The 18,199-nt window shown below is 39.3% G+C and overlaps 1 protein-coding gene across 1 annotated transcript in view; it reads left to right on the plus strand.

Moving 5' to 3' along the window:
• The first annotated feature begins 1,871 nt into the window (after positions 1–1,871).
• Positions 1,872–18,199, plus strand: part of trip4 (thyroid hormone receptor interactor 4) — a 116,621-nt gene continuing 100,293 nt past the window's right edge. Inside the window, exons 1-11 of the mRNA XM_079241422.1 lie at positions 1,872–2,041; positions 3,272–3,453; positions 3,734–3,864; positions 5,214–5,432; positions 5,519–5,597; positions 7,368–7,473; positions 7,652–7,867; positions 7,972–8,101; positions 8,269–8,462; positions 8,576–8,700; positions 10,340–10,431. Of these exons, the coding sequence (XP_079097548.1) occupies positions 1,962–2,041; positions 3,272–3,453; positions 3,734–3,864; positions 5,214–5,432; positions 5,519–5,597; positions 7,368–7,473; positions 7,652–7,867; positions 7,972–8,101; positions 8,269–8,462; positions 8,576–8,700; positions 10,340–10,431 (1,554 nt within the window). The 5' untranslated portion in view covers positions 1,872–1,961. The remainder of the gene's footprint in view (positions 2,042–3,271; positions 3,454–3,733; positions 3,865–5,213; positions 5,433–5,518; positions 5,598–7,367; positions 7,474–7,651; positions 7,868–7,971; positions 8,102–8,268; positions 8,463–8,575; positions 8,701–10,339; positions 10,432–18,199) is intronic.

Raw genomic sequence — 18,199 nt, forward strand, 5'->3', positions numbered from 1 at the left:
GAGTTTGAGTGTGATAGTTTATCTCCCAGTGATGGGCTGGTGACCTGCCCAGGGTGTACCCTGCCTCTCACCTCATAATTGATGGGATAGGCTCCAGTGGTTATGAGGATGGATGGATAGCGCTTTTATTTCTCCAGTGTTTTCTTATTTGCATTTTCTGTGGACAATCAGGTAAAATGTGTGTGACTGGATTTTATGGCGTGATGTTTGTAAGATCTGTCTGTTCACCAAGTTTTCCCTTAGGAACAATAAAATGACTTGCCTTGTTAAGGGTTAATGGACAGGCTGGTTTAAGATGAATGAAAATTAGCAGTAACTCAAACACTGGTGGCAGGATTCCTGTAAGCTAAGAGCAGGAAACTGAGACAGAAATTTGCAGATGAACATCAAAATTGGATAGAGGACTGGAAAAACATTGCTTTGTCTGATGAGTCTCAATTCCAGAGGCGACATTCAGATGGGAAGATCAGAATATAGCATAGACAATGTTAAAAAGCAGAGTCATCCTCCCTCATCAGGCCACCAATGGTGGTGTAATGTCATGGGGAACGTGGTCTTGGCACACTTTATGCCCCTTTTTCCAAAATGATCATCAAATAATGTGCACAAAAGACCTCATAAGAGTATATTAAGATACATTGTTGAATACATTTTACTGCAAGATTAAACCACATCCCAGCTGGAACTTCCTGACTGAAGACATTTCTTTTCATCTTAAGTTCTGGGAAACTTTTACTGAAATTAGAAACCAAAAGAGAAGAAACTACTAAATATTTTACAAAAAGCAAAGAAAAAAGTCTGAAAAATTCAAAAGAACTTGTAAATCTACTCAAAGCAGTCTGAACTCAAAGTTTTCAAACACTCTGATCCTATGAATGTGTACATTGTATTAGCTAGCTCTAATATTTTAATAACTCATCTGTGATATTTAGATAGTAGAAAAGTAGAAATGTAATGTATTTTTAGGTCTTTCCAAGAGATGAATTTGATGAGAATTGTGTAGTGTTGATTTCAAATCATATTTGTGACACTGAAGATTTGAAGGCATGTATTTGTGCAAGCATCCCACTCAACAACAGAAAAATTAAAGGAAATAATAAAACTTTTAAAAAAGCAGTGGTAGTAAAATTCATGACTGTCCTATCTGAACTCTACGCATTGACTGTTGGAATGAGAGGAAATCTATATGGCTCATAGGGCTCATATGTTTCTGTGTTCTGTCCAGTGATGGACCTGCAACTTGCCCAATAAGAGCTGTTATAGCTTGCAACCTTTCAACCCTGATTAGGATAAAAGTGGTTAAAGGAAATGGATGGATGGATGGATGGATGGATGGATGGACGGGAACCAATTTCTATTTTATATATAGTGTAAGAATACCCAGATAAGGTTTCTGCTTGTACAAATCAAGCACGGATAAGGGATTAAAAGCATCTCTAATGGAAGAACCAAAAAAAAGTAAGAAATAAATATATGAACATCTGCAATATAGCTGCCGTGATTCCACTTGTAAAGCTAGAGAGACCTTTCAGTGAATAATAGTGGGGAAAACACTCAATTATTAGCTGAAGTAATCTGTATTTGACTGCATAACAATGCTGCCCTCCAGTGAATGAATGCAAGTACAGCCACAAACAGCAATACTTAGAAAAGACTTATTTTCAAATAGAAAGGGATTATAAAAGTTTATATAATAGAAATAATAATTATGTCATTATATTTTATATTTTACCTGTGACAAACCATGACCACTTTCTGATTTATTCGAGTGCCTGAAGTCACTGTCAGTAGGAAGCTGTCAACCAGCGTCTGCAGTTTTTTCAGGAAGAGAATCCGCGTTGCTTTGTGCACCCATGTTATTCCACCGACTGGAAACACACACACGCACGCATTAAGTTTGGGTTTAACACGACTCACTGGTATTTCTGAGCTCACGGTGCCAAGGCAATTGAATCAGTAAAATGTCTGAAGCTTTATTGCAATGGTGTGTGGACCAGTTACATCACAAGTTTGGCTTAGAGGCGTGTGACGACATCGTCCAGTAAGTTGAACTGTCACGTCACCTGGCTGTCGCTAACATGCAGGTTTATGCGAAAAAAGCCGCAAGCTCGTTAGTTTTATATTACTGTATGCGGGTCTCTTTTGTAAATAGCTTTACTTGTGTTTATTAAGAATGTTGCCATTGAACTTTACACACGTGGTAAATTGATTTAGCGTTACAGCTGATTGACAGGTGTGTTAGCACCTTGTTAGCTCACTGTTAACGGTTAGTCTACACCTGATCAGCATATGGGTTGTTTTTCCTAATCATGCAGATCTTCCGTCACTAAACGTTTTCACTCACTGTAAATCCCCACCCTTTTTTTTTTTTTTTTTTAAATAAACTAGACCTAATTACAGTCAAGAAGGTTTTGTTTCTTCGTTGTTTTTTATTCATTTTGATCAGAATAACTAGTTTCTGTCATGGTGCCATCTGATTTTTTGCGTTTGAAAACGATAAAAATAAGAAATGTCCAAAGAGGAATCTTATATTGAAGAGATTTTTTTTTTCTGAGGGATTCATCAGATACTTCATTAACAAACAATATCCCTGGCATTTTTAAATGAATTTATTCCATCCTTTTGCAAAATGGACATGAATAGATCTTTATTTTTTAGCCATAAAGTTTGTGAAGATGGTATTTGTCATGAGGAAAATTATTGGTGTAGGAATTAAAATGTGTAGGAATTAAAATGTGAGAGAAAAGAAGTCTGATCCATAGGCAGACCTTTTGAACTAGCACAACAGAAGCCAGCAATAAAAGACAACCAGAATAACTCTCAAATATAAACATATATGTAGTAAATTACTACACAAAATTATAGCAGCTAATTATATTTTCTTCTGTGTCATACAGAAAAAAGTATTTTTAGCGGTAAGGTTAAGAGCAAACTACAGTCTCCCATTTGACCGAGCTAGTAGACATGCTCATTCATTCAGAAAATGGCTGACTCAGGTATGAAAGATCTGTTATGAATGATCTTATGTACTAGTTATATATCGGGGAAGAAAAGATCAAGTTATTTAAATTAAGCAGACTGTATTTGCGAAGTATATTATAATGGTGAAAATGTGATCGAACGGATTTCAGGATTTCAGGGCAGGATCAAATGAGTAATGCATTAGCAAACTGTGTTGCATTGCTAAAACTCGAAGTAATATAAAATAAATCAGGAGGTGCTTTTCATGTTTAATGTTGTTGTTGGCTTTGTTTGCCCTCCTGCTGTATAGATACATTCTGTCCATTGAAAAGGCTGAAGAGATCGAGGAGTACGTGGGTGACCTTCTTCAGGGCACCGATGGGAGGAAAGGGATCTTTATAGACGAGCTCCTCAGCAGATGGAAGAAGACTCAAAGACAGACCACAGACACAGCAGGTCTCTTCGTCCTCAAAGACTCTGTGGCATCAACAGGTGTGAATGTCTGCAACTTGAATTTTTCCAAAAAAACAACCCTGAGATGATTTTGCAGAGCCTTTTTTTTTTTTTTTTTTTTTTACTTCTAATGATTTTATTTAACAGTTGTTTTTCATGTTTATAAACATTTCATAAACCACGATCAGATTTTGTTATTATATAGCCACCCCCACCCCGCTGCCCTGGAACTCTTGGCAGAACTGAGCAAAATATGATTAAAACATCTGATATGTCTTGTGTTGGAGTTTGCCCAACGTAATTTAATTTGTTATGTCAGATGTACAAGACATGGCCAAAGATACCCAGAAGAAGTCAAAGCGCAAAGGTCGTAATAAACAGGAGGTGATGACTGTGAGCTTGACGGAACCTGAACCGGAAGCAGTCAAAACGCCCATCGATATGATGAGGGTGAGCTCACGCCAACACACATCTTTGTTCCCTTCTCATCTACTGTAGAGTACTTCAGTAGTAGTTTTGTTAAAAACACATATAATGCTAGTCAAATTATTAACAAAATTTTTCTTACCCCACAAGTTGTTTATTTTTTTTCTTTTGTCTTGTCCAGCATTTAAGCAAGTAGACTGATGTTCTGGATGCTGTGTTCTGCTGAGCAATTTTTTTTTTTTTTTTTTTAAGAAAAAGGGCAAATGAAATGTGTTAGAAGTGTAAGATAGTTAAATTAGCCACCTTTTCTTTCACTTAGCTTAAGCAGTTTAACAAACTTCATAAGGTCGTCCCCTGGTTAGGGAAGTGTCCCATGCTGAGTACTTGCCAGTTCCCTTTCTATCACTTTGCAGTCCAACTCAGTTCAGGTCCTCTCAGTAGGATCTGGATCAGGAAACTTTGGAGGTCATATCACCTGATGTGGCGCAGTGCATCTTTACTCTTGGTTTTTGCCATCCTTATAGAGCCTCATGGTGTGTATGGGCATATTTTAAGCATGTGGCACATGCTTCCACCGCTGAAATGTTCTCTTTTTTTTCTTGGACCAAGTAGTTATCTCCTTTTTCATTCTACACTTCAACCAAGTAGGTGGATTCACTTGAGTTTCATCCAACTGTCAGTGAGAGGATTATACAATTAGGAACTATGGGGAAAAACTAGATGTGGAATCTAATCTGTTAAATTGTGATTTCTGATGCTATAATTGAGTCTTGGTACATTTTTCTGTAGCAGGGCCAATTCCTGTGTCTCATTAGAACTAGTTTTAATGAAGAGTTTCAGGTTTTGTAGCTTCATTTTAAGAAAAAGTCTCAAATTGCTGCTCTGATTGGCCCTTTGTGGTGTGAAGTATCAGCCTGTAGTTCGTCTTCACTAAGCTGGGTGGCCTTTGTAATACAGTGATTATTAAAAAACTGATACATTTGCTTTGCACAAGCTAGTCAGTCAGTCATTTTTCTGAACTGCGAGAAGCAGGGTATACCCTTACCAGTCCATCGCAGGGCCAACACAGAGACACACACTCACTCCTAGGGACAATTTAGAGTAACCAGTTAAGCTAACATGCATGTCTTTGGACGGTGGGAGAAAGCCGGAGTACCTGGGCTTTGCACAAGCGTTGATTGAAAGTGTTTTGAGAATGCAAGAAGCTTTGTTGATTTGTATTTTCTGTGTTGTTTTAAACTGTATTGCAAACTCTTTTACAGAGCAGTTGTCCCCAAACCTTTGGACTGGTGCTCATCATTGTTATATTCTTGCTGTATTTCTCTAGTAAATGCATCTATTAACTCTTCTCTCTTCATCCTGGACCGTTTCAGGCCCAAGAAAGCGGTAATAGCTCTTCAACAAAGAAGAAAACCAAGTTTGTCAATCTCTATGCAAAGGAGGGCCAAGACAAGCTGGCTGTTTTACTCCCAGGTCGACACGCTTGTGAGTGCCTCGCCCAAAAACACAAACTTATCAACAACTGCATCAGCTGTGGCCGGATTGTGTGTGAGCAAGAGGGCTCAGGACCATGCCTGTTCTGTGGAAGCCTGGTAAACCGTTTTATTTCAGTCTACTGATAGTGGCGATGTTCCTCTTGTTCCAGCAAAGTGTTATTTACTCACATTTTCTGATTCAGGTTTGCACAAGAGAGGAGCAGGAGATTCTACAACGAGACTCTAACAAAAGCCAGAAACTCAGGAAAAAGCTGATGGGAGGTGAGAAGCAGAAGAACTCTTAACAGACAGGAGAGAAATGTGAAACGAGGGTGCTGGACTGTTCACCTCCAGGTTTAACTATTAGTTCTTCTTCAATTTGATGGTAGCAAAAGAGTTGAGACAAGGCATCTGGGATCTGAGGTGACCAGTCGCTGGACCTTTGAGTGAGAAATGTTGTCCCATACTTCACTGATGTTGGATTTTAGTCCTGGTCTGGACTCCAGGCCGGCCAGTCTGACTCCCAGACTTAGTCATGTTGTTTAATAAGTTAGACACAGTTTCTATTGTCTTGCTGAAGTACAGTATGAAAGGCCTTTTCTCGTTGTCTGGATGGGAACATAACTTGCTCTCACACATGTATCTACCTTTCGGCATTAGCACTGCTTTCCAGATGTGCAAGTTTCCACTTCCTTGTGCATTGAATCACCCTCCTAACATAAGAAACGGAGGCTGTGAGCTGAATCCTGATTAAAAAAAAAAAAAAAAAAGTCATGATCATTTTTTTTGTCTGCCAATATGTATTTCTGAGAGACTCTGCTTCTCTAAGGTGCTCTTTTTATGTCCAGTCCCATATATGTTGCCTCTTTAAATGGAACATGTTTACCCAGTTGTTTATTTTTAGTACTGCTTACTTTCCAGGGTGGGAGGAAGCTGGAGTACCTAGAGAGAACTCTCACATACACAGGGAAAACATGCAAATTCCACACAGAAAGACTACTGATCAAACCTGCCCCCAGTCGAGACTTGAACCAGCAGCCATCCTGCTGTGAGGCCGCAGTGCTCACCACTACACCACCGTGTTACCCAGCCTGAACTTTTGAGAGTGTTGCTGGAATCAAATTCCAGATAATCTGATATTTTTCTGAAATCACAAAATCTCTCATATTAAAGTGGAACTATTATGTACATTTCAGGCTAATTTATTTTTATTTCTGAGCCCAGAAGGGCTGGGATTGATCGAGTTATTGTCACAAATGGCTTTATTTACTTCAGACCGACCCTCTCTGTAGGCTGTCAGATCAGCCTGTGGGCAAAACGAGTGGATTGAGACGCTTCCGCATTAAGCCCCGCCTCCCGCCACTGCACTACATCGGGAGCGCGCACCGCACCTGCTTTCGCCGTCATTGTAACATCTCATAAACAGAAGGATTAGGCTAATATGAACTCAATAAAAAAACAAAATACCATGTCAACACATAGCATACAGCCCTACATGTTGGAACCTGAATCAGACCCTGAAAACAAAGTGGAAAACAGCAACCCACAGCAACGAATGCAGCAGGATGTCTCTCTTTGGTAAACTCACCAGCCATCGTTGGAAATAACTTTATCCAACGTTTTCCACCCGCCTGATGTATTTGTACATGCCCTTGTTAACCAGTAGAAGGTAACCAATCACCAAACCTTATCCCCCGGGACGTCACAAGGATTTCCAAGTAGAAAAAACTCTCTAAAACGACGTGTTTTTGTTGCCATGGAAACCGAACGGAGAGAGTGCTGGAACTCAAACTCAAACTCAAACATGCGTTTAGGTGATAAAAAACAGTGTCGTTCACATGTCTGATGAGGATTCAACACTGTAACACTGTAGAAAGCTCAGAAAACTTGAAATACCAAAATAGCACCCCTTTAAACATTTGATGTTTTTTTTTTTTGTGTCCTGTTCTTTCAAAATATTGTTTTCTGCTGTTACCTACATATTACACAACACCCTTCTTCGTTTTTAGGAATTGGGGTTTAATTATGAGTTTATTTTCATTTTGGTGACAGATGGTGGAGACAGAGATCTTCTCCCACACCAGGAGGCGAAGATGAAGGCCGGGTTGGAGAAAGCAGTTCAGCACAAAGACAAACTGCTGGAATATGACAGGAACAGGTATCATAAAACACATAGTCAAGGAAAAGGTTTCAGTCAAAGAACGGATAGGTTTACTGCTCACTGTGCAGTGTCAACACTTTATCTGAACATTTCAATTACTCCAGATGGTAGTTGTGACACGTAGTAATGACTTGCCTGTCAAATTTATTGCCCCCCCCCCCCCCTTTGACTCCAGTGTCAGGAGAACGCAGGTTCTGGATGACGAATCGGATTACTTTGCCGCTGAATCCAATCAGTGGCTGTCCCCCGGCGAGAGAGAAAAGCTGAGGAAAAAGGAAGAAGAGCTGAGAGAACTTCGCCACGCGTCTCGCAAGGAGAGGAAGATCACGCTGGACTTCGCTGGTAGACAAGTGTTAGACGAGGGAAATAACCTGAACGAGTACTACGACAAGTAAGATAGTCTGGAAACAGACGAGTTAAATCCACAATTGCACATTTCTGTTGTGTTGACAGGCCAAACTCATACAACCACTTAAATTTTGCAATAACTTGCAGGTTGGATGAAGCCCTCAAAGCTATGAACAATGAATCAACATCACAGTCACCAGGATTTTCTGAATCAAAAGGGGGAAGGCAGATGCCCAGAGAGCTGGTTAACCCAAATATTATGCAGTCTGCACCAGAAGTAAGTCATCCTCTAAGAGTGGTGTTAATCGGGTGAAGTGGTCTTGTCACTGTGTGGAAGATCTTCAAGAAAATCTACTTAAACATCGTAGAAATAAAAGTAATTAATGCCATATAAGGAAAAGGAATGCAAATTTTAATCTAAAAAAAATCGTATACTATTTCTAGTGGGTGAGTGTTGGAGGCAGTGAAAAGCACAAGAGACGCACGGAGCAAGAAAGACATTTGGCAGAGAAGAAGGGAGGAGAGGAGCGTAACAGGTTGAGGCTTCAGGATAAAGAGCTGCAGGAAATGTCTGACGGAGGCTGGTGCCTCAGCATGCACCAACCATGGGCGTCTCTGCTGGTCAAAGGCATCAAGAGGTAAAAAATACAAAAAATAAGCTTTTAAAAAAGGACTAAACTGCTTATACAGCTGCTTTCTGTTACTGAAGTGGAAGCATCCTCAGATTGTAATAATGTGTGTGTGTGTGTAGAGTTGAAGGACGGACCTGGTACACGTCGCACCGGGGTCGACTTTGGATTGCCGCTGCAGCCAAAAAACCCACACCGCAGGAGATCGCAGAGGTAGAAGCCATGTACCGCCACATCTACAAGAAAGGTACGCACGCTGCACGGCAAGGAAATCCATGAATGATTGGGTGTGATGATTAACAGAATGACAAGCAACGCCACCTGAGGGTCCGCCATCATTAGAACAGCTGCAACGTGAGCGCTTACCCAGCTTTTACTTTTAAATGGAGATGTTTTCTAGAAGCATTTTTTCCCCTTCACACCACAGTTGCAGCCAGTTGATTTAATATTCCAACGCAAAGTTAAACTATTTAGTCAGACACGGACATGGCTGGAAAACACCATGCAGTGGCTTTAAACCTGACCCGATCGAAATGACTGGATGGTGATGTGTCTACAAACTCAACTTTAATTTGTTGTAATCCGCCTCCCCTCCCTCCCTCAACACCTCAGGAGCAAGAATTGCATCTTTCTGTGCTTTGGATGCACGACTCTGAGAGGATTGGACCTTTTGAATGGTCTATTTTTGTGTGAAGTTTTTTCCAGAATTTTCTACCATTCCTTTAATTTGACCTATAATTGAAAAGATGGAGAAAATATGGGACAGCGGTGACATTTATTCAGGTTTGCCAGACAACAGGGGACAGTGACGCTCTCTGGGACCCTGCGAAGGACCGCGAGATGTGGGACAGGGGTGCATGATCCTTCCTCTCTGTTAACGGTCCATGGGACCTGCATTCAGATTTCAGTGGTTTCCCTCCAACAGGGATGCTGTAACATCATCTTACCTTGCTGCTTCGGATCTTTGGCAGCTCCTGGAGGTGTTTCTCTTTTCACCATGACAGCAAATTCACATGCATAGCTGTGTATGGTTTGCAGATTCAAAAGTTTTTCATCTGATTCTCAACCATTATTAGATCTCATGAATGGTGATGGAATTTCTTAGTACAAGTTTAAGTACTTGTACATTACTCGAGTATTTCTATTTCATGTTATTTTGTTTTCATAAAAAGAAAAGAAAGATTCTACCCCATTTGTTTTATTGATTTCCTTGAAAGCCAGATTTTACACAGTCACAAACACAACAAAGCCTTTTAACATTTAACATGTTGTGGATGTGAAAGATTATTTCTTTCTCTACTGATGACTCGGATCACATTTCAGATGCCCGGGTTTTAAACAGATCTACTAATTATTTCTACCCCTCATTAGGTTTTTCCACATTTTAATTTGAATAAATATGAAAGCAATCCTGTTTTTCACCAGATTGGTGAAAATATTCCCAAACCGAAAACAGATTTGTGTGTCAGTACTCTTCTTTTCTACCGAAATAATGCTTGAGCTTTATTAACTGTTCCTGTATGCAGAACCACATTTTGTGTCACGCAAAGCACTTGCAGATGAAAAAAGCAGCAACCTGTAACTCGCATGCTGAAGTTTCAGGATTAATAATAAGATGTCAAACTTGACAAATTGTTACCTTTCCTCTGGTACTAAAGCAGCATTTTCCTCTTAATACTCGTGTCCTTTATGCTGATCGACCCAATGGCACTTTAACAAAATATCTTCATGGGAGTGAACTGTGGTTAAGCTATACGTTACACTGTTTACAGCTTTTACATAGATGCTGAACAGGGTGGTGCGAGGCTGCAGCATTCTAATAAGTGTTGGTAGCGCTTAGAGTTTCATATGACCATGAATCAGTGATTGCTCTTGTTATCTTGCAGAGCCCAGATTTCCTAAAGACTATCCGACTGGCTGCCTGTTGGGTTCCGTCAATGTGACCGATTGTCTGTCTCAGGAGCAGTTTAGAGAGCAGGTAAGTTAATGATATGTTTCGTGATGATTTCCAGTTTAAGTGATTCAGTCATAATGTCATACTGCTGGAGATGACATGACTGCTGTAATATAATTGTCATCATGGTGTTTCTCTGAGCCTTTCCAGTCCATGTGATTTTTACTTATTTGTTTTTATGAGCAGTGTTAAAGTGAAGTATGAGCTGGTATTACACAACATAAACACATCTGAGTTAGATTTATTCGCAGAATTTGGTCTCGTGTCTCTTGTAACGGCACCAGGTGCTTTAACACACAATCAGGAAATCATTTGAAGCCACAGATTCTGACTCTACTTGAGGTTAAAACCTCAGATATGTGAGTTTGACTTGTAACTAAAAGTACTTGATTAGTTCTGATTCGTTTATTGAGAACAGCAAGGCTGTATTTAACAGAGGTGACTTCTCTGTGTGAACGGAGGAGACAGATGCAGCTCTGTTGCTAACCAGCAGAGGTCAGAGTGCACCTTAAAACCAGCAAATCCTTGTCAGATGATCAGATGGTCTATGCACCAGTAGAGGCAGTATGCACCACAACACAACATGCAGAAACACAGATACAACTTTCTGTCATACTGTTAAACTGCTGCTACAAATTGTTTGTGTTCACACAGAATTTCTTCATAGGAAAAATAAGAATTAAACCCAACCTTAACTGGAGTTTGACATGGACTCTGACCGTGTGTTTTAGCAAAGCATTGCTCTGCTCTGTTCGCAATAAGTGTCACTCTAAGTCTCATAAATTGTTTACTTGAGCTTTTATATCCATTTAGTGTAATAAATTATACTTTCTGCAAGTATAAACTGGAAAATATACCCCATTCTCCATGAAATCATTAGGCGGATACAGATTTTCTCTCCCGTTCATTGTTAGTTTAACATATAAAAACTTGATTGCATTCCCATCCTCATCTGGCCTGTTTGGCCTCAGGCTTTAGGGAGAGGCTGTTTGTCTGCAGCTGACTTCTCTGTTCCTCTGTAGTCATTTCTCTTTGTATATTTCAGACCATCACTCGAGCTGAAACAATTGACTAATTCAATCACAGGAAAATTAATGTCCAACTATTGTGCTTGAAGATGAGAGGAAATTGACTCTTTGAAAGAACAATTTTGATTGTGGAACTTCAAACTGAGAAGTAGTGATAAGCCTTTTTCTTTACTTTTTCACTGATATTTTACAGATTAAGAATAATCATAATTTGCCCTGTTTGTTGGTAAACAAGTAACACTGGACTTTGAAGTCTCAGTATGTATTATAATAAATCTTTATATAACAGCAACAAGTATTTGCTATTGTTTACAAGACAGCACAATGCCTCTCCCTTCGAGTGTGTCATAATCCAGCCTGCTTTGTTCAATGTTTTGCTAGCCAACCTGGCTGTGTGTGCATGTTAATGCATGTCAGTGCTGCGCAGCGTTTGGTGAGCAAACTTTCAAGTTTCCCAAAATAAACAATGTCCTTTAGCTAAAAAAAAAAAAAAAAAAACTTGTTGAAAGAAATTGTAAAGACAAGAGTTCACAATCCTGTTTTTTTTTTTTTTTTTTTTTAACCTAGTTATCTCTACAAACTGCTTGAAGAACGACAACTTGGGCTTTACTTTACAGGTGGTCTCCCAACAGTTTCATCTCTGTTCAGTGTGAAGTGTGAAGCAGCAAAGTTAAATACAACAGCAATCAATCAATCAAACTCTATCTATAAAGCCCTTTTCTTAAGTGCTTTACATGTTAAAGAGAGCAAATACTCGCATACACTGAAGTACACGTTTGCACACATTCTCACGCTCACACAAACCAAGATCAGTGTTAGAAAATCTCCATAAAATGCAGTAAAGATGCCAGGTTGAAAACATGTTTAGGTTGGAACTGAAGTGAGCACAACTCACCAAGTTTAGGAAAAACGCCAGAGTGAATGTAAACAGATAAGATTACTAGTAGGACTGTGATGATATACTTTTGTCCTGATTCAACTCGATTCCAATTTTCTTTGGTGCCGATTCAATTTAAATTGCAATTCTCACAATTCTTCATTACTGCTGATTTTTGTAGAAAAAAAACAAAAAAATTTTTTAAAACTTTATTTTGCTATTCATGTTTCTTGATTTCAATCAGGAAAAAACAACACAGTAGCCAGACCATCATTCTGCTGCTATAAAGCCCGAGAAGACAAGTAAAAAGATCAATAAAAACTATAAAAATGATGAATATTTTATAATGGATTATTTTTATTTATTCGGAAAAAAAATAGATTTTTTTTTTTTTTTAAATTGTGAAGCAAAAAATCCCGATATTCAATTCGATTCAATTTTCCCACCCCTAATTACTACAACACAAAAAAATACTTAAAGGTTATAAGGAAATAAAAGTGCCTTAGATTGAAAAATACATATAATTGTTAGGCAGGAAACCTTTCTAAAATCGAAGTTATCAACATTAGGGTTCAGTGTAAAACAGTACAAAGGAGGAATAAAAGGAAAACTATTAAGAAAAAGCACTAAATTGAAAGGAAATAAGAGGAATGCCAAAAAAAAAAAAAAAAATTAGTAAACATCTTTCATTAAAAAAATTACATTGAGAAATGCATTCAATTGAAAGCCAGAGTAAAAAGATGGACCCAGAGTCGGTTTTAAAATCCGTCTCAGCGACCCCCGGGTCCTTCTGTTCTACAAATGTGGAGCGTAAAAGCTGAAAGAAATTTGCCTTGAGTCTTTTTATGAATGTTTGGTACATGTAACAGACACCTATTAAATGTCCTGATGGCTCTGAAGTATTTAGGAACGTCTGAAAGATAAGAAGGCCCCAGACTGCTGTAAGTTTTGTAAAAAACAATGAAAATACCTTGAAATTGGCCCTGAAGCAGATTGGAAGCCATTGCAGAGGCTCTATGATCAGAGTGATGTGGGCTCTTTCTCTGGTCTCCGTCAGCAGCCACGCTGCCGAGTTCTGTAACAATTGCAGAGGTGCTACACTTTTCATTGGGAGACCAGAAAGAAGAGCGTAACTATCATCAATTCTGCAGGCAATAAAACCATGGAAGAAAGTCTCTCCATTGACGAGACAAGGAAATGGTCAAAACCTGGCGATGGTCTTCAGCTGGTAAAATGAAGCCTCAGTGAAATTTTTGGTATGAATATTAAACCTGTATTTAGTCAGATATGACTGCGAGGCTTCTCACATGTTTGCATGGTTCTACCAGAGTTAAGAGTTTGTTCTTCAGTTACTCTCTGTACATCATTGACTTAAACCTCCGTTTTCTCCTGATGAGCTGGAAATTTTGTTTCTAAGAAACAGTTAAAAAAGATGCATTAGTTTGTTTGCTTTGATAACATCCTGGAGATACGAAAACTCTCATCATTATTTGGTAAAAAAAAAACAAAACAAAAACAAAAAAACAACAGCTTATTTTCAAACTGCGTCCCAAGTGGGTCTTGTCCAAAACCTGCAACACTGTAGTTCAGTTCTGTAACAATAAGATTATTTTATGTAGCAGTGTACTCCATATAACAGTTTGAATTCATCCATCTGTACTACAACCATACATCCACCCGTTTAATCCAATGCAAAGCCAAACCAAGTAAGAGGCAGGGTACATCCTGGACAGGTTGCCAGTCTATTGCAGAGCTAACAAAGAGGAAAAAAACAACCATTCATGTTTTCAATCTCTCCTAAGGAGAGTTTACAGATGCCACTTGACATGCTTGTCTTTGGGCTACTTGATGAAGCTGGAGAGAAACCACGCATACCCACGCAAACTCCTGATCTCATGATTGCTGTCTACATTCCTGAATGTAGTCAGCTTATAACATTTGTGTGCAAGCATGTATAAAACATGTCATGGTAGTGGAGTTAGAAACTGCACTGTTTTGGCTGGCTCTCTCACTGGCATGGAAACATATTCAGACATTAAATCAACGAGATAGTGGAATACAGAAACACCAGTTTCTCCCAGTTTACGTTTAACAGTTTCATTTAGTGTCAGTAAGGTTTTCTGACTGGAAGGTGTTTTCCAAAGGTTGGTTTCAGTACCCAGAAACTGTTTACGTGTGAATAACAGGTGCAGATGCAAAGGAAAATGTGTGGTTATCAGAATACTTACATCTGTGTGTAAAAGGTCTAATATAGTTCTTCTGAAGTAATGTGGTCACATATTGGGTATTTTAAGATGAGTAATCCAGCTATAAACACATTTAATTTCTGGTAATTTGTTGTAATCTAAATTATCTAATTATAAAGATGCTTCCAGTCTGAAGTAAAAAAAAAACAACAAAAAAAAAAAAACCCAAATCAATTTCAGGTCCGTATTGGATAATATGTCAGTGACTTCTCAGTCTTCTTGTGTTGTAAATACACAATGAGATTGTTGTTGTGTAACGGAATTGCTGATAAATGTGATTAACAGAGTATAATATTGATCCCAGTATTGATATATACACATAATAGATGTGTGAAATGACCTTTGATAATAAAGTCAAACGATGTAATTCAGTTTCCCAGAGAAAAGGACACATGAAAAAGCGAGGTGAACAAGTTTTTCGGCAACTGACTTTCTGAATTTTTGTGTTGTTGTTGTGGTTAATGCTTCGGCAATGATGGGAGGAAAAATCAGGTGTCACAGTTCACGTAACGGTTTCCTTACATGCAGAAGAAAACACTGATTTAGCGCAGTCTACTGGTAAACAGTAAAAGCATGGAATTATGCAAATTTCTACACAACGCTCAAACGTGCCTCAACCCCTCCAAAACTACAAGCCTTTGTACAGATATACACAAATGCATGTTTTCCATCTCCGCGGAAACGGATCACATATGGATGTTGTGCACTTTTCTGTTGCAGTTTAAAAACCAGATGCACACATAAAGCTGCACTTCTCCTTTTTGGACGTTGTATTGTTGCTTTCTCTCCACACAGATTTTCACACGTGTATTTCCTCAAACATCCAGTTGTGGGATTTTTTTTTTCTTTCTTCTGAAAAGCTTTAAAAATGTGTACTGCAACATGGTTGCTTTCTGACTGCTGGGACCTGTAAATTTAAGGGCTTTCCCCCTTTTGTACTCTGTCCTCATTCTCTCCTCCACCACTCATTCCACCCAAGGCTGTAAAATCATGTTTGCAGGCTGTGTGACTGCCCTTTCATCCTCTGAAAGAGTGTGTGTGTGTGAGGGAGCGAGAGAGAGACAGAGCAGCCATAAATAACACCCCCACCCCACACGAGGCCCCTCAGAAAAAAGAAAGCAAGGCAGATGTAGAAAATGGTGAAGGAACCAGAGGCGAATAAAGGTACAAGATGCCTGATGAGTGTGCTGAACAGTTGGTTAGCGCCTATTCCTGTCACAGTTTTAGAAAGATGGCAGACTGTGATCTGTTTAGACTTGTAATTTAGCTTCCTTTCATATTAGAAGGTGGCATGTTGTGTTAGTGCATAGTAGCACATAGCTGTGCTGCTGGGCAGGGCGAGTGGGAGAGGTGTAGGATTTACTGTCCTTTGCTGGCAGCTGTGGGTGGTTAAAAGTGGGGTGGTGAAGGACAGACGGCCATTATTCTTCAGGCTCCTTTAAATCTGTCTCAAGTGATGTATGAAATATTCAGAGAAAGTGGAATGTGGGTAGATCAGGAAAGCACGAGAGCAACTCTGCAGATTTACTAGAGAAAAAAAAAAGGAGTACATGTTGTTACTGCTTTAGTATCATAGATCTTTTGTGATAGCAGTCGTTCCCCTGTTGGGGCGCTGTTGTACAGCTCAGCACCGCAGACTTGATGACTATGCAGACGGACAATGCAGAAGAAGGCAGAGAAGGATTTTCATCTGCTTGACTTGGACCAATTCTTTCCCTCATTAGAAACTGACTGGTATATTGATCCATTCTCCACATAATCTCTCATTCCTTCCAACTCCCCAACCCCCCTTACTACTTATAATTGCCCAGCCATTATGATCTGTGCTTCGTCTCCCCCCCCCCCCCCCCCCCCCGTCCGGTGCTCACTCAGCAGTGGGTGGATATTCACGCCTGACCTGCCTGTTCCAAAGGTGGGAGGGGTGGAGAATGTACTGATATTACACAATGAAATGGGAATGTTTTTCAGCTGAAACAGGCTAAGTGAACTAATTACAAACAAAAGGCAAAAGGCCAAACTAAAGCACTTTAGTGGTTAGTCTGCATTCAATTTCATTCACATTCAGTATGATATGAAACAGCTTGGCCATATATTGTGTGTATAACATGTGCATGCACAGACACATTATTTGTCTTTGAATGGGCTCACACATCCAGCAAAGGCACATCACACCCCATGCAGAGCTTGAATTGCACCATCAACATAGTCCTGTGGTGAAAAAATTGATTGGGTCAATCCGCAATCTCACTGGGTCTGATTTCTTACCCCATTCCAAAGCCTACGTTACCAGCTGCAGAGCTGCTGAGTCAGGGAAGTTTAACCTTCTGGACAGCTGTGCCAAAAGCAAAGCACTGATTGTTGACTAACATTATTATATTATTGAGTAACATTAAATGATTCCTATGGCAAGGAGGCAGTGCAGACATTCTTCTGGGTATGATGTCTGCATGTTTTATCTTACCAAATGGCCCAAAGAATGTCGAAAGGATGCAGTGTTGACATAGCAACACAACATGTAAGTTACATCATTCGCTGATGTTTTCAGCTGTAAAATAGCAAGTGGTATGTCATGTTTTATACATAAGCACGTGTTATTGAGCTTAGCTGTGTTGAGGCCTGACATGTAGCAGGTCCTGTAGAACTAATGTATATCAGATGGACACATATTTGAGACATGATGGTTTACAGCAGCGGGTCCCAACTGGTGAGGACTCAGGTTTCACATTTTTCCACTCATCGCTTTAGCACACATGAGCTAAACCAAGTCAGTTTTATTTCTTTGATCGGGGGGAGGTTGGAACAAAAGAAAAGCCAAGAAATCTGCAAGAAGAAAGAAATTTGAATGTCTCAGCAGGTTAAGCTCATGTTTAAATAATCATGAATGATGGCTGAATTAGATTAAACTGCTGCAGTCAAGGAGTCTTGTATTAAAATATGCTGACTAATTATCGTTCTATTGAGGCAAGCTACAGAAAAAAAACATGAATAAAGTACCTAGTCGAGCCTTTGAAAACATGCACTGCTTTCAATTAATCTGATAGTATTTGAATGTGTTTGTGTCATGTCTGGAAAAGCATCCCTGGTGTTTCTTTCCAACAGTTTGTAACGGGGATCTTCAGTCCTTGACAGATGTGACAGAGATGACATTCAGTCATTCAGCGATCGGTCACTCTTACATTAACATTCCTCACTGTTTTATCCAGACCTGTCCATGACAGTGATGCGCAGTACCTCAGTTCATGCATGATATTTGGCCTTGCAGATCCATCTTGGATGATAAATCAAGAGGTATAACAAGTTAATACAGTTTTCCCTCAACAGCATGTCTAACTATTCATATCAACAATCCAGGCAAGCAGTTTAAATACTGCTTTTTTTTACTGGACACTCATAAAATTTTAATTGCATCACTGAATGCTTGGACTTTGTTGATTTTCTACACTGTAAACACAGTTGAAAAATGTGATTTTTCTTCTTCTTCTTTTTTTTTTTTATATAACCTCATGGTGACATCTTCAAGTGTGAGATGAGAAACTCCAGCAAAACGAAATCCTTATGGAGTTACTTCTTTTTTTCCCCTCTTCAATATTCACACCAGTGTCAGCATCATGCTGCATTTTGTAAGAAAACTTTGCAAGAAC

This window comes from Telmatherina bonti (genome assembly GCF_933228915.1).
Source record: "Telmatherina bonti genome assembly, chromosome: 1".
Lineage (NCBI taxonomy): Eukaryota > Metazoa > Chordata > Actinopteri > Atheriniformes > Telmatherinidae > Telmatherina > Telmatherina bonti.